Genomic DNA, 26,240 nt, shown 5'->3' on the forward strand with positions numbered 1-26,240 from the left:
CTGTTTTCTATTTATCCCCGACTGAATGACTTCAGCATATGAAGACATTCCCGGTTTCACCAGCTGCCCTCTGACGCCTCCATGGAGGCTAGGGTCTGCTGCTTTGGGGCGCGACTGCCTGCTGTTCCACAGTTTCCACACCACACCTGCTGACCCTGGGTCAGTCCTGATGCTGCAAGACTCCTGGGGATTCCCTGTCGCCCACTTTTGATGAGGACGTTGTCTGTGGGTTTTCCCCTTTCCCATATCTGGTTGGTCTGTCTGCTTTCAGGAGGAGTCCTGGGGAGTTTCAGAAACTCCACCACGATCCACGTTGTCCACAAGTCCTAATTTCTCTTTTAATACAAATGTGTTCCCCTGTTAGGATAACTCTGATTTACTTCCAGTAATCTTAATTTTGTCATCTGAAGTTTGAAAAATCATGCCGTGAAATGACCAGAGATTTTTGCCTAGTTACATACATTAAAAACTATAAAGAACCTTTGCATTTTGTCGAACTAGTGATGGGTCCGGACGTTGGGAGAGACCCAGTTTTTAGTATCATTTTTTTCCCCTGTTTTGCTCAGATCATGTAGTAAATTACTCAGTTTTAATGTAACAGTTAACATTTTCTGAATGAGGGATGTGATACCTATTTCTGTAACTTTAAAAGATACTTTTTTCAGATTATAAAAATAGTGCATGCTTACTATAGAAAATTTGGAAAATGTAGAAACCTGTAAAGACAGACTTAGAACTTACACAGAATCCTAACATCTAGAGATCATTAGTAACATGATAGCATATTACTTCCCAGGTTTTTACTTTTTTCACAAGTATAATTGGACCACAGACACACCAAGAGTACATCTGGCTGAGGGACAACTGAATGAGTCTTAATATTAGTATGTGGCTGAATATCATGATCACAGAATGAAGCTCTGGGATATAAGAATGAAACTAAAATGCAGAACTCTGTTAAAATTATATTGTTCCAAAGATTAGTAACAGATACTGTTATAAAGATTAGTAACAGACTTACCGTGTTTGGCATTGTAGTGCCAGAACAATAATTTCCTAATCCTGTGAGGTACTAGCTTGCTCTTGAGGTCTCTGTAGTGTATGTTTACACAACCGAATTAGGTGTGTGTTTCCAGCTGAGTTCAGTGACTCTGCGACATCTTGGTAGTGCCTCGTTTTTCTTGAATACTTCTTTTTATGTCCCCTGTTCTCTGTTACGTGTTCTTTTCTTCCTTATGAAATCCTGGAATGCCAAATTAATGTTGTTCCATAATTCATCTTCAGGAGGTAGAATGAATTCCCAAATGAGACTTTTTTTGTGACAGATTCGTGATCTACATGGAATTAAATAACTAAAAACTAAAACAAGTCTTGACCATCATTTCTTTAGTGTAATGAATACTATGATACCAAACTTAATTATGATGTAATCCAGTCCCGATTATTCTGCTTGTATTGTTATTAAATTTTTTGTAAATAATTGTTGTCCTAAAAAGTACACGCTCATGTCCCTAAAATTACGTAGCTAATATGCTCTCTTGTTCTTGTGTTGACTGTTAGTCTATTTTCTACTTCACATTTGAGATTTCTCAATTGCTTTTATTTAATAATCAGTAACTTCCAAAATCATCATTAAAGCAGTATTTTACTCTTAGAATAATTAACATACGTTTATACTTTGACTGACTTTTCTCAAATAATGGAATAAGGGAGGGGTCTGTTACTCTGGGGATGGGTTACTCAACCTGTGAACTTTTGAGATTTCCACTGGATAATTCTTTGTTGTGGGGACCTGCCCTTGCATTATAGGATGTTTAGCAGTACCTCTGGCCTTTACCCGCTAGACGCCAGTAGCAAATCCTGCCCGCCTCTGCCTTCTCCACCAGGCAAAACCACCCGGGCTCAGAACCACCACTGCTCTGGGAGAATGATTTGTAGTTTAACCGAGGTAGTTTTTTCTTTTTATTCAAGAACGAACTCTCTGGACTTTTGTTGTGTTTGATTTTTTGTTTTTGCCTAGGAATAAATACTGAGCTGTCTTTCTCTTTGTCTACTCAGGGGTAGAAGTAGGGGAGGAGGTGCTACTTTATAAAATGGATTCATTAGTCTTATTTTTGACTTCCTTCTTACTCCTTCCTTTCTCCTGTTCTGAGCTCTCTACTTCCCCTGGGAATCTGAATTCTGTCTCCAGCTCATTCATCTCTTGGAGTGTCCTAGGCTGTGGTCTCCTCTGCTGCCTCCATCTGTCTATGTGCTTCCGTCCATTTTATGGTTTCTAGAAACAGAAATCTCTCACCCACTGATGATCTTCCTTCCCATTCTTCCTGTTGTTATAGGCTTATCGCATTTTAAGGGCATCCTGAGACACAAGAGTGGGAAGCAGATGCTTCCAGTTGGTGTGACCTCTATCCATAAGCTGCCCAGTGATTTAAAATAGAAAACACTGGTAAAGACGTGTTTTTTCTTTACTCAACAAATAGATATAAGTGGCATGTGCTGCCTTTTCCCATTTCCTCCCACCCTTTTCTTTTCTAGAGCTCATTATCCTGGGACCCGAACGGTGAGGGATGCGAGGTTGACCAAGAAGAAGCTTTGGTCTTCTGAGGATTTTAGCACTTTAAATAATGATGTGGGTGCAGGCTGCTTGAGTCGCATATTGAATCAGAATTACATCAATGGCTACATGACTGCGTAAGTTACTGAAAACTTTTAAACGTTTTTATTTTGAAAAATTTCAAAAACACAATAGGTAGAAGGAAAGTACAGTGGGCTTCTTATTTCACAGCCTAGATTCAGTGGTTGTAAACAGCAGTTTCATCTATACCTACATGTACACCTAAGCTTATGATTTTTTTTTTTATATTTAAATATTGTCAATATGTATCCGATAAAGTCAGACTTACTGAGATGTAATTGACAGTAAGATTCACGCAGTTCTATGGTTTTTGGCAAGCCACGTATACATTTTAATGAATAATTATAAACTCCATATGTCATCACCCTTCACCCCTAAATATTTTAGCATGTGGCAATACCTGGGTCCAGAGCTTCCCTGAAATCCACAGAGTCACACTTTCAGGGTTCAGTACCTACCAACCACTAACCGACATCTGAAGGAGTGGGCAAGCTTCCATCGGCACTTGCAGACGTCATGGAGTCCTAGTAGCGCGAGAGCTGAGACCTTGTTCCGTTTGCTTCGCATGCGTTAGTAGAGTGACTCCTCACAACGATCACGTGGGCTAGGCACACTTACTATCCTCATCTTACACATGAGGAAACTGAGGTCCAGAGAGGGTGAGTGGTGGAACCATGGTTTGAACTCAGGCAGTCCGACACTAAGCATTCTCAATCGTAAAACTCTGTAGCAGCTCAGAGTCAAGTTCAGAAAATTATAGCTTGAAACTGAGGCATTAAGAAGGCTGACTGTCAAAAGGAAAACAGGTATGGACGAAGCCTTTATTTGTATTTGACTCAAATTTGTGACATGTCTCGTGCTGATAAGGTGTGATTCATCTTCTGGCTGCACGACTGTTCAGTAAGAATCATACACCCAAAATACACTTACGTTTTTTAATTATGTGCTTCACCGTGAAAAATACCTAGATGGATCCAACACTGGATTTTTCACAATGTGAATGAATTTAGGTGACTTCTGTTTTCTTAGTTTGGGCGGTCATTTTTTGGTTCTTTACATATATTTATATAAATTCTGATAAGGTGTTTTTACTACAGTCTTCTAGACCTTTACATTTTGATCACAAGCTCTTTTGGTATTTCTCTTTTATCAAACAAACTTTTCAGCACAATTGCTTGGAATTTGGTGGCGAGTTACTATGAACAGTTGCCTTATGGACGATGTGGGTTGATGACTGCTCAGGAGCCGTGGAGCGGGCACTATGCTGTAGAACCCCCCATCTGGGTCACAGGTACGGTTCAGATTCCATTTCTTCCTTCCCACATTTCTCTCTAGGAGACAAAGCAGGAGACGAGAGTATATAAACTGTGTATGGGGGCATGGAATATTGCTCAGTACATTTTCAGGGCCAGCTTTGGAGGTACCCAGTAAATACATATTGTGCAAATAAAACTTGCTTGAAACCATAAAGCTGATTAGTTTTTGAAATGCACTATTAATTTTTTAACCTTATTTTTTGTAGTTGTATTACGATGGGTTGAATAGAGTTGAACAAAAGTTCAGAAAGGATAACTTTATCTCACTCTTGGAAAAAAAGACTTAGTATTCTCAAATTGACAGTGTGGTTCATTTATTATTACCAGTAACTCTAACTACGGTTATTCTTACTACAATTGTACCATTTAACTGGACTAATTAGTCAAAAGTTGAAATGTGAGATTGGCAAGTATTTTCATCTAAAATAGTAAATAGCTTGTTAGATTCAATCAGACTCAAGTCAGTAGACAGCTTTATTTATTTATTCATTTATTTTTATTTAATTAAAAATTTTTTTTTTAAATGTTTATTTTTGAGAGAGAGAGAGACACACACACAGCATGAGCGGGGGAGGGGCAGAGAGAGAGGGGGACACAGAATCGGAAGCAGGCTCCAGGCTCTGAGCTTTCAACACGGAGCCCAAAGCGGGGCTCAAACTCTCAAACTGCAAGATCGTGACCTGAGCCAAAGTCAGAGGCTTAACCGACTCAGCCACCCAGGTGCCCCTATTCTTTATTTTTTTAAAGAAACCCTTTTATCACTGTTTGTGTCTTACTCAGTCTTTTTCTGCTTTACTGTAGCCCATACCACTCAGTTTACTCAGCCAGGTTGGTATTACCTGAAGACAGTTGGTCACTTAGAGAAAGGAGGAAGCTACGTGGCTCTGACTGATGGCTTAGGTAACCTCACCATCATCGTTGAAACTATGGTAATTCTTTGTTGTTTTTATGAGATTAACTGTCTTCGTATTGGAAAAACAGTATAAAACACAACTAAACACCTTTAAAAACAAAAAACAAAAACCCAGCTTTACCGAAGTGTAATTCATATGTGATAAACAACATGTAGGTGAAGAAGAAACTTCTTCCTATACCGTCTTAGGTTCAGAAGCTGGGACCCCAAAAATTAAACTGATGAACCCCCACAGAGTAACAAGAGGAAAGAAAACAGTTTATTTGTGCATGCACCTTGCATACGTGTGTGGGATACTCTGATGAGTAACTAGGAGGGGTGGTCAGAGTTTGGGCTTGTATTCCTAGATTAGTAAGTAATGGATAGGGGACGAAAGGACACTTAATGGAAAATAAGTGCCTTTTTGGAAAGATGAATGGGTTTTCTGGAGAGCAAGCAGGAATGACTGTGGTACTGTTTGTCTGTACCAGACCGTGGTCTTCCCCCTGCCTTTAGGGCTGTAAAAGTCCTCTGTGGAAGGGACTTGGGGTAGGTTTTATTCCCATTCCTCCTCTTTGGGTGTAGATCCACCCTGAAGAGGAATTTTTGGCAGCCTTATTTCCCAGAGGAAAATAAGCTTTAGTAAGAGCTTTGCTTTTAGTAAGCTAAGGGAAGCTCAGAGAAGACTTTTTTCTGGCATCTTTTGAATCTCAAATACTTTCAACTTTAAATAATCTTTATACCACAGTGGCATAGTTTATGGTGGCATAATGTGATCCCCTTCAAACACATACTTAAAATGCACAGTTTTACAAGTTTTGATATGTAAATGACCAGTAAGCCATTGTCACAATCAAGATAGAGAACGTGTCCATCAGCGCCCCAAAAGAATACTCGTATCACTTTATAAATATTCCCTCTGTCCTGTGACTTCCCTGATCATTGCTTTTTGTCACTATAGATTAGTTTGCATTTTCTAGAGTCGTGTGTCAGTGGATTCATGCCGAATGTACTGTTTTTTGTCTTGCTGCTTTCACTCAGCATAATTATTTTGGGATTCAACCATGTTGTGTGATACCTATTGCTAAGTAGTATTCCGTTGTAAGGACATATGGTAGTTTGCTTATCTATTTACTTGTTGATGATGTTTGGCTCGTTTCTACTTTCTGGCTATTACACATAAAGCTGTGAACATTTGTGCACAAGTTTTAAATGGACATAGAGTTTTTGGGGGTAAATACATAGGAATGGAGTGGCTGGGTAATAGGAGATGTTTCTGTTTAGCTTTATATAGGAAGCTGCCAAACTGTTCTCCAGAGTGATTGTACTGCTTTAAATTGCCATCAGCGTAATAGGAGTCCCAGTTTTTCTTTATCTTTGGGAATGCTTGCTGTGATGAGCTTTAAAAATGTTAGCTCTTAATAGGTATGATGTACTATTTCATTTTGGTTTTAATTTGCATTCCCCTAATGACTGATGATGTGGAGCCTTTCCTGTGCTTGTGCTTCACGTATCTTCTTTTCTTTTGCCATTTTTGTTTCTTTCTTATGGTTGAATTATATCCTTTACATATTTTGGATACAAGTCCTTTATAGATATGTGCTTTGTAAAGATATTTTCCCAGTCTATAGTTTTTCTTTTCATTTTGTTAACAGTGTCTTTGGAAGGGCAGGAGTTTTTAATTTTTATGGAGTCTGATTTATCCATTTGTACTTTCGTGGAACATGCTTCTCGTGTGGAGCTAAGAAGGTTTGCATACAGGTGCACATCTGTTCTAGTACCATTCGCTGAAAAATCTGTTCTTTTCCCCACTGCATTGCCTTTTCACCTTTGGAAAAAAGTCAGTTGTCCATGTATAGGTGGAATTATTTCTGGACTCTATTCTGTTTCTTTGACCTAGCTATGTATCTTTACACTAGTACCGTGGTTACTCATATGTGTATGTGTGTGTGTGTGTGTGTACAAACAATTCCTACTAGCAGGTAGTCTTAGCCCTTCAAATTTGTTCTTTTTCAAAGTTGTTTTGTCTATTCTCAGTCGTTTGCATTTCCCTGAGAATTTTAGAATCAGCATGTCAGTTTCTACCAAAAAAAAAAAAAAAAAAAACAATACCCCCAAAAAACCCAAAAACCAAAAACCACATACAAAAAACAAACAAACAAACAAACAAAAAAACCCTGCTCAGATTTTGATGGGGATTGTCTTGAATCTTCAGATCAGTGTGAAGATAATTGATATTTGAACAACATCAAGTGTTCTAACTCTTTAACAAGACATAGCCTCAATTTATTTAGGTTTTCTTTAATTTCTCCAAATAATACAGTTTTCAGTGTACAGGTATTTCATATCTTTTGTCAAATTTTGACTAAGTCATGTTTTCAATTCAATTGTAAATGGCAGTTTTTAACTTTTTAATTCAATTAGTTCCTAGTATAAAGTAATACAGTAGATTTTTGTATAAAGATATTGTTTTCTGCAACATCACTAAACTCACCTATCGTTCCAGTAGCTTTTTTGTGGATTCCATTGGATTTTCTTTGTAAATGATCTACAAATAGTAGAAATAATTTTACATCTTCCTTTCCAATCTGGGTATCTTTTATTTCCTTTTCTTGTCTGATTGGACTGGCTAGAATCTCCAATACAGTGTTGAATGGAAATAGTGAGAGCATATATTCTTGGATCTCAGGAGGAAAGCACTGAGTATTTTACCAGTATGATGTTTTTCATGGATAAACTTTATCAGGATAAAGTTCACTTTTATTTGTAACTTCTTTTGAAAAAAATATCAGGAGTAGATACTGGATTTTGTCAAGTAGTTTTTCTACATTTATTGAAAACATTGTTTTTCTTCTTTTTTTAAAATTTAGTAAAATAATTATATTAACTGATTATTTAATTGAAATTTGATTCACATACTATGAAATGCAGGCTTTAAGGTATAGAATTCAGTGGTTTTAGTACATTTACAGAGTTGTGCAAGCATTACTGTTATCTAATTCTGCCACCCCAAAAAGTAACCTCATACCCATTTGCAGTCATCCTCCACTCCCTCCTCCCACGTCCCTTGGCAACCACTATTTTACTCTTTGTCTCGTGGGATTTGCCTGTTTTTGATAGTTCATATAAGTGGGATTATATAATATATGATCTTTTGCGTTTGGCTTCCTTCACTTAGCTTAGTGTTTTTATGGTTCTATATCAGTACCTCAGTATAATTCATAATATTCCGTCTTATGAATATGTCACATTTTGTTTATTCATTGATCAGTTGATGTATATTTGAGTTGTTTCCAATTTGTGGCTATTATGAATAATGCTAAGATTAACATTCATGTGTATGTTTTTCTGTGGACATGTGTTTTCATTTCTCTTGAGCATGTATGTAGGAGTACGATTACTGGGTGAAATGGTAACTGTGTTTAACGTTTTGAGGAACTGCCAAATTGATTTTCAAAGTTGCTGTACCATCTGACATCGCTACCAGCAGTAGGTGAGGCTTCCAGTTTCTCCGCATCCTCCCCAACAATTGTTATTGCTTGTCTCTTTGATTCTAGCCATGTTGGTGGTGTGAATTGGTCTTCATTTGTGTTTTACTAGTGACTGATGACATTGGGTCACCTTTTATGTGTGTATTTGCCATCTGTATTTCTCCTTTGGAGAAATGCCCACACAGACCCTTTGCCCATTTTTAAATTGGGATGTTTGTCTTTTTGTTTTTGAAATATAAGAGTTATTCACGTACTCTAGATAAAAGTCCCCTTATCGGGTATGTGACTTGTAGATATTTTCTCCCATTCTGTGGGTTGTTTTCCACTTCCTTTTTAAAAATTTAAATTTAATTTTTAAAAATTGTAGTGTAGGGGCGCCCGGGTGGCTCAGTCGGTTAAGCGTCCTACTTTGGCTCAGGTCAGGATCTCATGGTTCACAAGTTCCAGCCTTGCATCCGGCTCTGTGCGGACAGCTCGGAGTCTGGAGCCTGCTTCGGATTCTGTGTCTCCCTCTCTCTCTGCCCCTGCTCCACTCATGCTCGGTCTCTCTCTCTCTCCGTCTCAAAAATAAATAAAAACATGAAAAATTAAAAAAAAAATTGTAGTGTAGTTGACATATTATATTAGTTGTTTTTCACTTTATTAATGGTGCCCTTTAAAATACAAGAGTTTTAAATTTTGATGAAGCTGAATATATCCATTTTTCTTTTAGTTTTATGCTTTTGGTGTCCTATTTAAGAAATTATTACTTAATCCAAGACATGATATTTATACCCATGCTTGCTTCTAAGAGTTTTATATTTAGCTCTCACACTTAGGTCTTTGATCCATAATATTTTTTAAATAGAGGGTTAGGTATGTATCTGTAACTTCATCTTTTGCAGGTGAGTATCTAGTTGTTCCTTCACCATTTGTTGACTGTTCATTCTCTATTGAATTGTCTTGGCTCCCTTGTTGAAAATCAGTTGGCAATAAATGTGAGGGTTTTTTCCTGGACTCTTAATTCTATTGCCTTGGCCTGTGTATCTATCCTATGGGAGCATTATGTTGTCTTAATTACTATAGCTCTATAGTATGTTTTTAAGTCAGGATACATGAGTCCTCCAGCTTTATTTTTCCACATTGCGTGGCTCTTCTGGGTTCCTTGCTTTTCCATAGAAATTTTAGTATCAGCTTGTCAATTTTTGCAATGAAGCCAGTTTGGAGTTTGATAGGGATTACGTTTAACCTGTAGATCATTTGGGTAGTATTGCCACCATGACAATATCAAATCTTCCGGTGCATGAGTATGGGACATCTTTTCATTCATTGACATTTTTACTTCTTTTAATGATGTTTATAGGTTGCAGGGTATAAATCTTGTACTTCTTTTTGTTACAGTTATTATCTCTGAGTATTTTATTACTTTGGTAGAACTGTAAATGAATTGTGTTCTTCGTATCATTTTCAGAGTTTTTGTTGCTAGTGTATAGCAGTACAGTTGAGTTTTACATATTGATCTTGTATCGCACAAGCTTTTATGCTTTTTTCTTAGTTATAATAGTTTGTCTATATACAGAATTACGTCATCTGCAAAGAGAGAGAGTTTTGCTTCCTTGTTTTCATTCTAGATGCCTTTGATTTTTCCCCCTTGATTAATTGTCCTTTTGTAAATATTGAATAGAAATAGTGAGAATATGCATTCTTGTACTGTAGCTGATCTTAGGGGAAACACTTTCAGTCTTTCACCATTAAGGTGAAAGCATAAGGTTAGCTGTGGTTTTTTGGTAAATATTTTGTATAAGGTTGAAGAACTTCCCTTCTATTGCTAGTTTGTTGAGTGCTTTCGTCATGAAAGGGCATTGAATTTTAGTAAATGTTTTCTGAGTCTATTGAGATGGTCATGTGTTTTTTAATTTTATTTTATTGATACAGTGCATTATGTTGATTTTTGTCTGCTATACTAGCTTTGCATTTCTGGGATAAACTCCACTTTGTCATCATGTATAATCCTTTTTATCTGTTGCTGAATTTGATTTGCTAATGTTTTGTTGAGGATTTTTTTGTGTCCAAATTCATTGGAAATACTGGTACATAGTTTTCTTATAATATCTTTGTTTGGTTTTGATAGAATGGTAATACCCCATAGAGTGAGTTGGGAAATGTTCCTTCCTTTTATATTTTTAAAGAGAATTTGTGAAAGGTTGGTATTAATTCTTTAAACATGTGGTAGAATTCATCAGTGAAGCCCTCTGATTTTGGGATTTTCCTACAAGAATGTTTTGGTTTATGGACTCTATCTCTTCATACAGGTCTATTCAGATTTTGTGTTATTTTTGGAGTCAGCTTTGCTAGTTTGTGTTTAGAGAATCGGTCTATTTTATATATGTTACCTAATTTGTTTGCATATATTTGTTTATAGTATTCCCTTGTATATTACCTTTTTACTTTTGTGAGGTTGTTAAAAATGTTCCTCTTTCATTCCTGATTTTAGTAATATGTCTTCCTTTTTTTCTCTTGGTTCAAAAACCTAAAGGTTTGTCAATTTTGCTCATCTTTTCAAATAAACAACTTTTGTTTATGTTGATTTTTTTTCTCGATTTTTCTCTTTATTTCAATAATTTCCACTCTAACCTTTATTCCTTTCCTTTTGTTAACTTTGAGTTTAGTTTGCTCTTTAAAAAAATATATTTTTAATTTTCTTAAGGTAGAATATTAGGTTCTTTCTTTTTTTTTTTTTTTTTAATTTTTTTTTAACGTTTATTTATTTTTGAGACCGAGAGAGACAGAGCATGAACGGGGGAGGGTCAGAGAGAGGGAGACACAGAATCGGAAACAGGCTCCAGGCTCCGAGCTGTCAGCACAGAGCCCGACGCGGGGCTCGAACTCACAGACCACGAGATCGTGACCTGAGCCGAAGTCGGCCACTCAACCGACTGAGCCACCCAGGTGCCCCTCTTTTTTTTTTTTTTTTTAAGTGTATTTATCTATTTTGAGAGAGACCGAGACAATGTGAGGGGAGGAGCAGAGAGAGAGGGAGACAGAGAATCCCAAGCAGGCTCCATGCTGCCAGCACAAAGCCTGATGTGGGGCTCAAACCCACAAAACTGCGGCATCATGACCTGAGCTGAAACCTAGAGTCGGACACTTAACTGACTGAGCCATGAAGTCCCCTGAGATATTTCTTTTTTTAATATAGGTATTCAAAGTTATGAATTACTCTGTAACTAGTACTTTAGCTGTATCTCTTCAAGTTTTATTATGTTACATTTTAATTTTTATTCATCTCAAAGTATTTTCTAATTTCTTTTGTGATTTCTTCTTTGACCCATTGCTTATTTTAGGAATGAATTAATTTGTACATTTTTGTGAGTTTTCCTAACTTTTTGTTACTGATTTTTAATTTTATTCTATTGAGATTTGAGAGTATACTTTATATGATTTTAATCTTAAATTTATGGAGTTTTATTTTATTACTTTGCACATTATCGTGGAGAATATTGCATATGTACTTGAGAAGAATGTATGTTGTGTTATTGTTGGGTAGAGTGCTATTCTATAGATGTTTGTTAGATCTAGTCGGTTTATAGTATTCAAGTCTTCTACTTCCTTGTTCTCTCTGTTGATAGTGGTTAATTGAAGTCTTCAACTACTATTGTTGAATCATCTGTCCTCTTGTTTTGTTTTATATATTTGGGCTCTTTCTTATAGGTGCATATGTGCTTATATTTTTCTGATGGATTGATCTTTATATCATTATAAAATGGTCTCTCTAGTAACAATTTTTGTTTGTTTAAAAGTCTGTTTTGTTTATTACGACTCTAGCTATTCTTGTGGTTTCTGTTAATATGATACACATTTTCCCCTCCATTTACTTTCAGCCCCTTTGTATCTTTGAATCTCCTTTTGATAGCATAAAGTTGGATCTTGTTTTATTTTAAATGTACTCTGAACTTGGGGCCCCAGGGTGGCTCAATTGGTTAAGTGTCTGACTCTTGATTTTGGCTCAGGTCATGATCTCACGGTTTGTGAGTTCAAGCCCTGCATCAGGCTCTGCACTGTCAGTGCTTGGGATTGTCTCTCTCTCTGCCCCTCTCCTCATGCTTTCTGAGTCTCTCTCTCTCTCTCTCTCTCAAAATAAATAAATAAACTTAAAAAGATTGTCAGTGGAAGACATCCAGTGACTTCTTAAAAAAAAATGTACTCTGAACTTTTGATTGGATTGTTTAGTCCATTCATATTTAATGTTAATATTGATATAGTTGGATTTACATTTGTCAAGTTACTTTTTGATTTTTATATGTCTCATTTTTGTTGTTCATCTGTTCTTTCTTAACTGTCTTGTGTATTAAGTGAATATGTTCTGGTAACATTTTAATTCCTTTAATTTTTTCACTCTATTGTAGTGAGTTACTTAGTTAATGGCTATTCTAGGGTTGTACATCTTGACTTATTAGAATCTACTTTAGATTCATATTAACTGATTTCTAGTGAGATACAGAAATATTATTCCTATATATAGCTCTATTCTCCTTCCCCCTTTTTGTTCTGTTATTGTATGTATCATACTTCTATCTGTTACAAGCCTAACAAGACTTGTTATAATTACAACTTTTTATATAATTATAAGTCTTTTAAAAAATCTGAGAATAAAGGAGAGAAATGATATATTTATTTTAATCTTATTTACCATTTTGGTTGCTTTTATTTATTGCTGTAGATTACTGTGGATTTGCCACCATCTGGTGACATTTCCTTATTCTCATACAGTCCTCTCCCCTCTGTGGCTACTTTGTGCTATTATTGGCAATTATATCACATTTCTATATTTCATAAGCCCAACAATACAATTACATACATATTATTTTATGCAATTGCTTTTAAAATCAGTTATGGGAAGAAAGAAGAAATAGGCAGTTTTGCTGGCTTTTATAATTGCATAATTACCTTTGCCAGTACGTTTTGTGGATTTGAATTACTATGTGTGATCATTTGCTTTCAGTCTGAAATACTTATTTTAAATTTTGGCAAAGTTGTATCTGGTATCAACAAATTCAGTGTTTGGTTATGTGGAAATGTACTTTGCCTTCAGTTTTTGAAAGATGATTTTGCTGGAAAAAGGATTCTTGGTTGACTGGTTTTCTGAGCATTTTAAATGTGTTACCCTTCGTTGTTTCTGATGATGAATCCACTTTTAATCTTACCGAGGGTTTCTTGTAAGTGGTAAGTTTTTCCCTTTCTGCTTTCAAGATTTTCTTCTTTTCTTTGACTTTCAACATTTTTACTGGTGTCTGTGTACAACTCTTTGCTTTCACTCGTAGAGTTTGTTGAGCGTCTTGGATCTGTAGATTGTTTTTCATCAAAGTTGGAAAGTTTTCAGCCATTTTTTCTGCAAACATTTTTTTCTGCTTCTTTCTCTGTCTACTTTCCACTGTCCCATGGTGCATATGCTGGTACTTACTGGTCCTACAGCTCTCTGAGGTTCTGTCATTTTTCTTCATTTCTTGATCCCCTCCCCCGCCCCGCTTCTTCGGGTTGCACAATCTCCATCAGTCTGTTTTCATGTTCTCGAATTCTTCTGCCAATTCAGATCTACTGTTGATCTCTCTAGTGAATTCATTCCAGTTCCTGTATTTTTCAACGTCAGAATTTCCATTTGGGTTTATAAAGAATTTTAGTCACTTGATCGATATCGTCCACTTGATGAGACATTGTGATTATTCCTCCCTTCACCGTTCTTATTTAAGCCCGTTTCCTTTAGTTTTTTTAAAACTTATCTATGGACTACTTCGAAGTCTTTGTTAAATCCAACATTTGCTTGTTCTCACAGCCACTTCTGTTGCCTCCTTTTTTGTGTATGAGTCACATTTTTTTTGTTTCTTTGAATTTCTCATAATTTTCTTTTGAAAGCCCTTTTATAGATATGTAGCAGCTCTGAGTCCTGGTCCCCCTTCCCCCCTGGTCTGTTATTGTTTGCTTGCATGTTTATTTAGTCTTTGGCTGGAGTATTTTAGTGAGGTTTATTTCCCCCTGCACCATGAAGCCCCAGGTGTTGCTTCCTAGAGGGTGCAGCTATGGACCTGTGCAGGATCACCCTGGGATGGCAGTGGTTTCCCAGGACCTTCTTTGTCTCTTTCCTTTATCACACCTCTCTGTTAATTGCTGGTAGATTGCTCTATTGTTTTCAGCCCTGCCCTAGGACTTGAAATAGCTCCACAAACTGAACCAGTCAAACCCCAGTTTCTTTGCAGAGGTGGTGTCTGAGGTTAATGTTTAGGTTTAATCTGACCTCAAAAGGGTTCTTCTTAGCCGTCTGTTTCTGTGTCTTTCTGTAGCAAACTAGCTGGGCTGTGGTTAAGCTAATGTATCCAATGAAGGTGCCAGTCTCTTCTTATTTGCTTTCCCCCAGAAGCCCTATTATTTTTGAGAGCATCATTACCAACTATAACTGCTCTGTATTAGTTTCTTCGGGGAGACTTTCTAAGTTCTCGGTTTCACAGCCTGTCTGTCTCCCTGCACAAAAATCTCTAAGCTGAAGTTTAGAGCTGGGATGCAGACAAAGGTGTTCTCTCTTTGTAACACTGCTGCTTTAGGAACACAGGCGGAGGGGTGGAGGTTTGGCACCCTGGTACTCTCAGTATCCCAAGGTGAAACCACGAATGGGAGCTGTGCAGAGGAAGAGAGCACCCCCACACCCCAGCCCCCAGCCTCCTGGCCATACTTGCTGCTCCTTAGCATTGGCATCGAGTAACTGAGGGGGTGGGGGATGAGAAATCCTGAAACTCTGCTTCTCCCAGGAAGCTCCTGCAGCCTCAAGCTGTGAGCTGGGAGGAGGAAGCCCTGTGTTCTTGGCTATCCCTACTTGGCATGCAGCTTCTGTCGCTTGGCTAACAGAAAGGGACAGAGTGGATCGTGGTTTAAATGCCACGGGTTCTTGCTCTTTTTACTGAGAGTAGATTTTCTTAAATAGAAGTTTATTTGTTGCATGCCCTTAGGATCATTTCCATTTTTTCTAAAAATCCTTTCCACCGGTTTTGCTGGGGAGCAGCTTTGTGGAGCTCCCCACATTGCCATTCTGGAAGTAGGGCTCTGCTTCCGTTTTTTAGATGTGGTTTCCTTTAGCTCTTTGAACACATTTAAATACCTGATTTAGTGTCTTTGATTAGAAGTCTAGTATGTGGCAAGTAAAGCCGGGCTTGGCCAAACGTGGTTTCTGTTGAGCACTTTCATTCCTTCGTGTTGGCCACTCTTTCCTATTTTGTTTTGTTTTACAAATCTCATCATTATTTGCTGAAAACTAGCCATATTACATAATGTGATGTGGCAGCTGTAGAAATCAGATTTTCTCCCGTCTAGCATTTGTGATCGTTGCTTTTTATCGTTGTTGCCGCCGTTTATTTGCTTAGTGACTTTCCTGAACAAATTCTGTAGTTTGTGGCTTTATCGCGTGTGGCCACCGAAGGCTCTGCATAGCTACCTTGGCAATCAGCTCATACCGTGCAGAGGTTCCCTTCTGTTTGGAACTGGCACGTCTCCTGGCCTCTGCCCGTGGGCCACGTGGGCGTGTTGGGGGGGGGCACGCGTCTGTGCTCAGGCAGGCAGTGTACCAGTCTGCGGTCGCTTGGCTTCGTGTTTGACCAAAGCTTCAAGGCCGACCCGAGTTTCCCAGTGCAGCCATCAGGGCTATTCAGGTTATCCATATCTTCTTTAGGGAGCTTGGGTTTCTGTGTCTTTCAAGAATTTTTTCCATTTCACTCAAGTTGTTCAGGTTCTGGGCATAAAGTTACTGAAGTTTTTCCCTGTGGTTCCTCTAATATGTATATAATTGTATTGATGTCACCTTTCTTACTGTTGATGATGGCAAGTTGTGTTTTCTTTTTATCCTGATTTCCTGATTAGTCTAGCTAGAAGTTTATCAATTTTATTGATTTCTTGAAGAATCAGCTTGTGGTTTCTTGATCATTCTCTCTCATTTTTCTGGGTTTTGTTTACGTGATTTCTCCTTTGATCTTTATTTTTTTTTTCTTTCTTTTGCTTACTTTGGCTCTTAATTTGCTCTCTTCCTACTATCTCTGGGTGGAAGCTGAAGTGTCATATCTTTCTTCTGTAATCAGTGTTCAGTGCTGTAAATTTGCTCCTGAGTACTCCTTTCGTGGCATCCCACAAATCGTACGTTGTATTTTTATTTTGATACAACTCAAAATTCTTTCTAATTTCCCTTTTTGTTTTTACTTTTTCTTTGAAACATGGCTTATTTAGAAGTTTGTTACTTGGTTTCTAAATATTTTGGAATTTTTCTAGAGGGTTTTCTGTTATTTATCTCTGATTTCATTTTCTCGTGTGGTCAGAGGACATATTTTGTGTGACTTGAATCTTTTTGAACATCGAAACTTCTCTCATGGCTGAGAATATGGTGCTCCCTGGTAAATGTTGCACGTGCCCTTGAAAAGGATGTGTGTTCTGCTCTTGCTGGGGGAGGTGGTCTACAGATGTGAGTCCAGGCCAGCTCCTGGTAGTTGTGCAAATCGCCTCTATCCTTGTTGCTTTTCTGTCTAGTTGTACATCATCTATTGAGGATGAGGCATTGAAATCTCTAACAACAGTTGTAACTTTTTTATTGCCCACAAAGCCTGGCCTTCTGCTTCAGTGCTCTGGGATTGTTGAATCCCCTGAAGTGGGATTATGTCTCATAATTCTTTTGATCCCAGCCCATAGTAGCGACTATTTTTAGTAAAAAATGATGTTGTCAATTTGAGAACTGTTGGTTGTATGTACTTACTGAATTTAGTTGTGTATTTGAAGGTTATGTTAAGATGAGATGCCTTTTCGGTGAAAACATACAAGCATTTGCTTTTCATTTGATGCATTTTACGTGGAATACCATTATAATATAAAAATTAATATAAAATGACTCTGCAGTTTAGCTGTGACTTTAAAGTTTATTTCAGTCAAAATGCCAGGGAGCTTTACTTCTGACTAGGCATATTCAATAGACTTTCAGTACAGGTTATACTAGAAAAAAGTCTTTAGCGATATGAAGTAAACTCTTATTTGTCACCTAATATGTGCTATTCTATTAATCTTGGGCCTTAAATGTTTAGTTTTTTTTTTCCCTCTATAATAGCTTGTATATCATTTGGGTTACTTACGTGATTTTTTTTTTCTCCTAGAGCCATAAACATTCTAGGTGTATACGGCCGTTTCTGCCTTATTTCAATGTGTCGCACCAGTTTGCTACCTTCCTTCTAAAGGGCTCTTTTGTAAGTAAATATGTGGGACTTTTATTTTGGTTTTGATTTGAGAATTTATATATTTTATCACAGGCTAGCCCTTCTCAAGTGAAGTCTTATGTATGTTACCAGCAGCATTTGTACATAAATGAATAGAAGCAGTGGTGTTTTCTATCTGCTAACTGGTTTTAGTCAAACAGCGTGGAAGCCACTAGCAGGCAAAACTCTCCATGGCTTTGAAGAACACTCACCCAAAGTCGCTTGCAACAAAGTTGTTCTTGTTGGTAGAAGCATCAATTATGTAGTCTAGGGAACTTTCAAACTTTGATCTTTTCAGTATTCTGTACAAAGAAGCAACAACAACAACAACAGTGTAAAAAGACACAAGATTCTTATTATTTCTACCTATTGTTAGATTTGAATACAGAAAATACAGTGCCTTTTCTGACTACTAATTACGTAAGAATTGTTCTATTAATACCAGAAAATCCCTAAAAAGCATTTTACACAGGTACAATAGTGAGTATTTTTGAAGCAAAGGCACCAGAATCTTTTTAAATGTTTGCCAAAAGTCTGTAGTATTTACAGGACATAAAGTATTTGCTTGAACAATTTCTTCCTACTTTCAGAATGTTGCTATTGAAGACTTGAGGTAGGTCTTTGGCAAATAGAAATAGAGTGTGCATTATCAGCGCTTCATTCTTGCTGGTACTTACTCATTTTGGAAATCCTCAGAGGATATGATGAACCACTCAACTATGCTTTTTTTGTGTGTTTTCTCCTCAGAGTGAAATACCAGAGCTACAGGTGTGGTATACCAGACTTGGAAAACCATCGAAGAGATTTCTTTTCAAACAACTGGATTCTCTATGGGTAGTTTTCAAATAAATTCATATATTTTAAACATTGCAAACAGTAAAAGAGAACAGACATTTGATTAATGAATTAAGAATTTTTAATTTTATAACTGATTTTGTGGCTTAAGTATAATAGAGCTAAAGTTGTTCCCAGTGGGTGTGAGTGTGAGTGTGTGTGTGAGTGTGTGTGTGTGTGTGTGTGTGTGTGTGTGCATTTATAGAAATCCTTCTCAAGGCATAATAGGAGTGTGTGTGTTTATAGGTGTGTTTGCTCTTAGTATCTAGTTTGCCACAGTGAATGGTACCCCCATCCCTTGGCCGCCCAAGTCACAAAATTGAATCTCATCTGAGGCCGTCTTTTCCCACCTACTCTTTCTTTATACACCATCATTGATCAAGTATAGAGCATTCTATCACTGACATGTTTTTCTTACACGATCCTTTCTACTCCATTCCCACTGGCTACTGCTTATTTCAGTTCCTTATTTCCTCTCTCCTAAGATTTTGGAAACTACCTTCTGTTTTCTCAGCCTCCAGTCTGACTCTGTCCGGGCCACCCATCACACTGCGAGTAGAATCCAGATCTGGTTTTTGTCAATCCATTGCTTAAGTCCCTCAGTGATTTTTCCTGTGAGTTGACCTCCCTTAGTGTAGCACATGACCCTCGTTGTCACCTCATGGGCTAAAAGACTGCTTTCGTTTCTCTACGCGTGTTCTGCTAACATGGCCTGTACTCACGAATCTTCTTGCATTTTTCAGAGCATGGCATGTCACTTTACTCACCTCTGTGACTTTGCACATGCTTTTTCTTCCTTCAAAACTCAGCTGAAGTGTCGCTTCCCCTGAAGCTTTCCCTACCAGTCTTAGGTCACGGCCATCTAGGCACGGGTGCTTACTTAAACACTTTCCTCACCACACCGGGCACGTTGAGGATTGGAGACCTGCCTCATTTAGCTTTTTATCTCAGGTCCCTGCTACTGTGCTTAGCACATGGGGGGTCCTCAGTAAATGTTTCAAAGAACGAATTGGTCCAAGTAGGCACACTACTTCATGTAACTGACACAAATCTGCTTTTCCTGGAAACCGTTAATGTTCTGTGAATCAGTTAGTCACCATCAGTGATTGAACACCGGTCATATATTAAATTCTAAAAATGAACAGTCTGCTTTTTGTACAATAAATTGCTAGAAATAGGATATTAAAATTGATTTTCCCCCTAATATAATATCATTTGGGGGGTATACCTGAGCCAGAATATGGTGTTACATATTTCATAGGTCTGACCAACAATTTATTATTAAAGCAAAGATATGTTATAAACCCCTTTAATTCAAAGTAGGAAAAAAAGCTGCTCAAATTTCACAAAATGGGCATACACCTAATGCCTACATTCATTATGCAGAGGATTCTGGTGTCTTCAGAGATCTACATTTAGCATAGAACAGCTGAGATGTAGGGAGTGTTTCTTGAAGGTCATGCCCAGAGCTAAGCACTTTATAAACATTATCTTATTTAATCCTCACAACAGCCCTAGGAGGTATGTATTTCCCCCCCTCATTTTGTGGAGATGTGGCTTAAAGAGATTAAGTTGCCAAAAGCATAGATGTGACATAAACCTAACTTGCTAATTGAAATATGTATTGAACATGAAAGAAGCAGGACTTGTTTTTCTTAATAGTGGAAGGTTTTTTGTGCTTAACAGCTGGTTAAGCTGTTTATGGACTTTTCCACCTTAGTAAACTCCTAAGTACTAAATAGGCAGATCTCTTATTTACATGTATTGAACACACACAGGCTTTGAGAGCTTGTAGTCTAATGGAAAAGAACAGACTAATAGAAATAGGTTTTGGTGTTGTCTAGTCATCCTTCCCTCCATGTAGTGAAATTCTTTTAAAGTCCTACCTACAAAGTAGAATTTTATAAAGTCTTCTAAATAACTTAAGAAAAAGATCGCAAAGACCTTGGTATTGGATGTATCCTTCACAAATGGTTATGAAGTTGTAACAGAAGTGAGTTTGGTTGGCTCTTTTTTTTTTTTTTTTTTTTTTTCAAAAAGTTATTTGGCCCAGATGAGAGGAGCCCAACGCAGCTGGCCTTGACCTCCGCGTTTTCTTTTCTCAGCTTCTCGACAGCGGTGGCGCTTTCACGCTGGAGCTGCAGGAAGACGAGCTCTTCACCCTCACCACTCTCACCACCGGAGGCAAGGGCAGCTGCCCGCCGCCTCCAGAGTCCCAGCCTTTCCCGCAGGTGTATGAAGATGATTTCGATGTTGGTGAGTTTTTCATTTTTTGCTTGGTTTTTTAAAACTAAAACTTAACCTACCTAACCAGTAGCGGGTGGATTTCTATGTGTCAAACTCGTGCGTGATAAAGTGGCTGTAAAATGTAGCTCTAAATGTCCACGTGGTAACTGAGATCTCATTTTTGTGTTACCTCAAGGTGACTCTCGACCTGAGGACCCTGTAGTTTTCAGTGCCAGAAAAAACGCGTAGAGGTCAATGTCAGAATGAGAGCTATAATCCTAATTTGGTTTCGGTGAAGCCTGAGGTTTATTACCCTGCCGCTTCCCTGTTAGCGGAAGCCATTCCTGGCATCCTCCTGTAGCCCCGAGGTCAAGTGACTTCTCTTTATTCAGTGTCGGGGGCCTGATGGCTGAAGGCAGCAGGGCTCCCCTTGGCTACTTCACCTCATCGTCTGCCCTGCCCGGGAGTTTTATACTTGCACTCTCCTGCTTTTCTAGGAAGAGCTGTCCTAAAGCTGTTGGAAAAGCTTTTGATTTTTGGTAATTTAGCAGAACTGCTGGACACGTGAGAAGGCCCGGTCATCGTGGTGATAGCCCCAGGTCACTCAGTAGGTGACGGAACTTGTTGATTAGTAGATGTGCAGCTTGTGGACCTCACAGGCAGGGTCAGCTGGCTCTCGTATTTGCTCCTAAGATCTGTGGCTGTAGGAGAGACACAGGCAGGGAGACTGCCATTGTGAGAGAGTGACTTGACCCTCCTATCGCTGCAGGGCTGCTGTTTCCAGCATGGTTGGTTGGAGACTCCTGGTACCCCCTCCCGATGACCCCGGGCCACTGCCCAGCCACAGGGTCTCATGTCCCTTTCCCAGCAAGTGATGTCCTGGTTAACTGCAGGACGATGCCCTTTGGACTGTGTACTGGGCTCCTCTCAATTGTTTGCATGACATGGACCACGGGGACCCCCAGGGTTGCTTGGTGCCTTGTTTTCTTGCAGTTCTCTGAAGTGGCCTCTTAGATGAATCGGTGAATTATGCCGCCAGGCATAATCCTGTTGCTTTCCTTTGCTGACTTCTGTGTCGCAGAGGTAACTGTTCTTGCCCTCAGTAGATGAAGAGTCTGAGATATGGCCTCGTTAACCAGAGAGAAGTTCCCCTGGCACCAAAGCTATTCTGTGACCTGAGGAATGAAGGGCAGTTCGAAACCTTCAGATCTAAAATGTAATGCTCTGTTGACCACAAAATAAACTAAAACCTAAAGTTAAACTGTAAGTCAGGCTGTAGCACTACTTTATATGGTTCTTAATTTCTCAAATGATGAATATGGAAGCATTTAGAAAAGCATGAAGTGTGAAATAGCTGTAAGATGATGACCACAGTTCCTCTTCTATAGCCTTCAGCATTGTAAGACTGTAATTTAATAAAACCAAGAACAGATTCATAGTGTGGACCCAACTGTTTTTGCCACATTTTAGAAATAGAAGACAATTTGTAATTTGTAAATTCTGTAGTTGATATGGTGAGCCTTTTCTAATCTCTCAGCTGATGACTGTGACCCGGGGTTTAGAAACTTGTTCGACAGATGCTAGAAATAACAAAACCATCTCTTACTGAGCCGTTGCCAGATGCTGGTTTATGTACACACTTCACATACATTCTTTCATTTAATTCTCTTGTCCTCATGCCCACTTAGAAATGAGGGAGCTTGAGAGGCACCTGCGTGGATCAGTCGGTTAAGCGTCTGAATCTTGATTTGGCTCAGGTCCTGATCCCAGGGTTGTGGGATCAAGGCTGGCATCGGGCTCTGTGCTGAGTGTGGAGCCTGCTTAGGATTCTCTCTCTCTCCCTCTCTCTGCCCCTCTCTCCTGTTTGTACTCTCTCTCTCTGTCTTTCAAATAAAAAAGAAATCAATCTCTATTAACCTAAACCCTAAACTTCCACTTGTTATTAGTGTCATTTACTTATTTAGGACTTTTCAAAAGTGTTTTAAAATGTGCTGAAGTATCAGCAGAGATTCTGTGAAGACTTTGTACTAAATGGAGAATTTATTGTGTTCTGAACAGATTACCCATTTTTTAGTGAAGCTCCGAATTTTGCAGATCAGACTGGTGTCTTTGAATACTTTACAAATATCGAAGACCCCGGAGAGCATCGCTTCACGCTGCGCCAAGTTCTCAATCAGCGGCCCATTACCTGGGCCGCTGATGCGTACAACACTATCAGTGTTATAGGAGATTACAAATGGTATGTAAAATTGGTGTGTGTATGTAGACCTGGCTGAAATAACCTCTCATGTTGTCGAATATGTTCTGAAGTGAAGACTTTTCAACGGTCTTCCTTGTATAAAATCTAATAAGTGTGTGATAATTGCTGAATATCATGACCGCAAGCCATGGTTATGATGCCTCAGTGTCCTTCCCTCAGATTTGCTCAATTTAATAGTGATTGTTGCTGGAACAGATTGATTTTAGTATAAAAATTGCGGACTTTTGGACCCAGTTATAATTGAAGATTTATTTATAAATAGACATTGTGATTTGTGGGGTTTTTGTGGATTTGCTGGAGAATTCATTTGTTGATCTGGGGTTGCCACCTGCTGGATCCATTGTAGACTTACACTGTTTTAGCCTTCCTGGAAAATCTGTTTACCTGGTGACGGTAGATGGCAATAGTGAGAAGCAGATCGGCCTTTACTGTCATTCCCCCTCGCCTGCCCTAGAGTACTACGGAGGATTGGCTGTCTCTGAACCCAAACTCTTATTTCTGGCTGGGACTCTAGAAATATCGAGAGACTCCTTAATTATAGTAGAGAGATGAGATCGAGCACCATCCAAAGAGTAACCGAGAGTATTCATAACTTTGAAGATTTTATGTATTGAGATGGCAGTACTCATCTTTCCTGCTGCAGTGGCTAAGGAGGTGGGGAGAGGTGGAGGGGGAAAGTGGGGAGAGAGGGAAAGAGCCACAGGGTCTGAGAGAGAAAGAACCAGGAGAGAGCAGTGATGCCTGTCGAGAGGCATCGTGTTCATCGTTCTTAGCCCTGCTTTCATTGTGTGATTCCCTGCTCAGGAATCTGCAGTGACTCTCTTCAGCTACCGAATCAGATCTCATCGTCTGTGTCTGACTTCCAAGACCCTTTCACATTTGGGCTCATCCTGTTTATTATGTACTCTTTCCCAGTATTTCCTCCTGGATTCAAAGTAGCCAGGTCTGTTCAGAGATTCCCCACAAGTCCCATGCTCATTTCTTTTCTTCTGGCTGCGACTCCCTCTAACGTGGGGAAAGGAGGGAAGGAAAACCGGGTCGTACTTCCCACAACTACCTGTGGCAGAGCTATCATCCTCCCCACCTTACAGATCAAGAAACCAAGACTTCCGGGTAACATTTGCCTGAGATCCTATACTTGTAAGTTCTAGAACTAGGGTGAGAGGCCAGGACTGTCTGGTGCCGTAGCTCATCTCTTTGGACTACACCTCACTGCTTCGTTTTAATCGTTGTCTTCTTCCTAAGACGAGCAGGGGATGAGTGTGGTTTACCTATAGTGCTGTTTTAGAAACTCGGCTCTCAGTGTGGGCACAGCCATCATTTCTTCAGGACCGTATTTGTGGTGGGACTTCCCCTCTCATACTTAGGTTTAGTTGAGTCCCAGCCCAGTGATTTGACTATGGAGGGTAGGCTTTCCTGAGGCTACTTGAGACTTTCATCGTGTTAGTGAGCTTTGGTTGGGATCTGCGGACGGCCCACCAAATGACCTCTCACTGCACGCATCCCAGCTTTGCATCCCTTTGGTTAAGTTTGCTTAATGCACAGGCTGGTTTTTGTGCCCTTAGCACGACCAAGAGGTTGTGGCTGTGGAAGACCAGACCACGCTTTTATTCTCCTTCATTCGCCGTAAAATTGCTGGCAAGTTCTGCCTGGGGAATCTCTATTCTGGAATGTGATGTAAACAAAGGAGGTTAGATCTTCTCCCGCCCTGACTCTAAATAGAGTAAGTTTGTGGTGCTGTAACACATTCACACTTCTGATGAGTCAGAACAGAGGTAGGGGATGTGTGGAGCAGTTCTGATCCTTAGTAGTTTTCCTGCTGGTGACAGTCTGTAGAGAGACCAGCTCCCTCTGCTGGGGAGGATGTACAAGAGAGACTGTGCTTCTGTTAACTTTGCATTGGACTTTTCTGTAAAGTAGCCCAGCTTTGGTTAGACGATTCAACGTGGATTTTCCTGATTGTTTTGTGCCTGTTGTAGCTACTTCTTTTATATTTTTCATTACAGAGTAAAATTTTATTGTGCAAAATTCACTGATAAGAATCTGAGAAGTGTAAAAGCCACATAATTCTAGATCTAACTTTCCCCGCTTCCAAAATACATTTCTTGACATTCTTAGTTTTCTTTTAGGTAAATTGCTTGCCTTATTACTTGGCTTTGTGCATGCTTGCTTTCCTGTTCGCAGTTCAAGTTTGAGTAGGAGGTAAATTATTTTCAGAGATCATTTTGGCTTGGGGTGTTTGTATCATTGCAGAAGGCATCTAGTAGGGTTTATAAAAGAAGCCTGGAGCAGAGCTCACTGTTAAAGCTGTAGTAGCTGGTTGGCTGAATTTCCTCTCCTTTGATGTGCCCCTGTTGATCAGTGATGCCGGGCCAGGGTTTTACTGTCCCTATAGGGACAGGGATGCTCTGGAGGGGAAAATGGCTCTCAGAGTAGGATTCCTGAACCAGTGGCGCCGGCATCACCTGGGAATTTGCCAGACATGCAGATTCAAGAGCCGTGTTGCAACCCACCTGAGTCAGAAGCTGTGGGCTGGGGCTGACAGACTGACTTTCACAAGCCCTCCAGGCAATTTCAGTGCTGCTCAAATTTGAAAACCCCCGCTGTAGTGTCAGGAGAGTTGCCTCTGTCTTTGCAGAGAAATACCTTTAGATCTTTCTTCTGGGGTTTTTAAGTCTTGCTCGAGTTAAAGGTAAATATTAGCTCCAAAGTGTGTTCTCCTAGGGGCTCCAAGCTTTTGTCTTCTCTGCTTCTCTTAGCAGATGGAAATTTAGTAAATTTGTTTTTCAGAATTGTATGGAAGCAGACCTTTTATGCATTCCTATGGGGAAAAAAGCCTTCTTTTAACATTATATTCTTAGGTTGAGAAGTTGTTTTATCATAGATCAGAAATGTGTTCTTTTTTTTTTTTTTTAAGTTTATTCACTTATTTTGAGAGAGAGAGTGGGAGGGGCAAAGAGAGAGGGAGAGAGAGAGAATCCCAAGCAGGCTCCATGCTGTGGGTATAGAACCTGATGTGGGGCTCGAACACATGAACTGTGAGATCATGAGTTGATCTGAAAGAGTTGGATGCTCAACAGACTGAGCCGCCCAGGGACCCCAAGAAATGTGTTCTTAAGAGACTTAAAAACCGTAAATACTATTTTCCAGTAACTCATTGAAAGAGGCAACGAAATGGCTTAACTTTAGTCACATAAAACTTAAAACTGTTATCAATGAAGATTTTTTTTTTTTCCCCCATCAATGAAGATTCTTGAAGCCCATCCCTGCCACAAACACAGACTTAGCAAGTCACATATTCACCTCAATTAGAAGTTTGGAGGCATGTGGCTGTGAAA

The 26,240-nt window shown here is 39.1% G+C and overlaps 1 protein-coding gene across 5 annotated transcripts in view; it reads left to right on the forward strand.

The window, feature by feature from the left end:
• Positions 1 to 26,240, forward strand: part of GALC (galactosylceramidase) — a 150,481-nt gene that overhangs the window by 26,732 nt on the left and 97,509 nt on the right. For all 5 annotated transcript variants that reach the window (XM_049612376.1, XM_049612377.1, XM_049612378.1 and 2 more), the window contains exons 8-14: positions 2,536 to 2,691; positions 3,802 to 3,926; positions 4,753 to 4,880; positions 17,484 to 17,573; positions 18,330 to 18,416; positions 20,522 to 20,672; positions 22,701 to 22,881. In XM_049612376.1, the coding sequence (XP_049468333.1) occupies positions 2,536 to 2,691; positions 3,802 to 3,926; positions 4,753 to 4,880; positions 17,484 to 17,573; positions 18,330 to 18,416; positions 20,522 to 20,672; positions 22,701 to 22,881 (918 nt within the window). The remainder of the gene's footprint in view (positions 1 to 2,535; positions 2,692 to 3,801; positions 3,927 to 4,752; positions 4,881 to 17,483; positions 17,574 to 18,329; positions 18,417 to 20,521; positions 20,673 to 22,700; positions 22,882 to 26,240) is intronic.

This window comes from Panthera uncia (genome assembly GCF_023721935.1).
Source record: "Panthera uncia isolate 11264 chromosome B3 unlocalized genomic scaffold, Puncia_PCG_1.0 HiC_scaffold_1, whole genome shotgun sequence".
Classification (NCBI taxonomy): domain Eukaryota; kingdom Metazoa; phylum Chordata; class Mammalia; order Carnivora; family Felidae; genus Panthera; species Panthera uncia.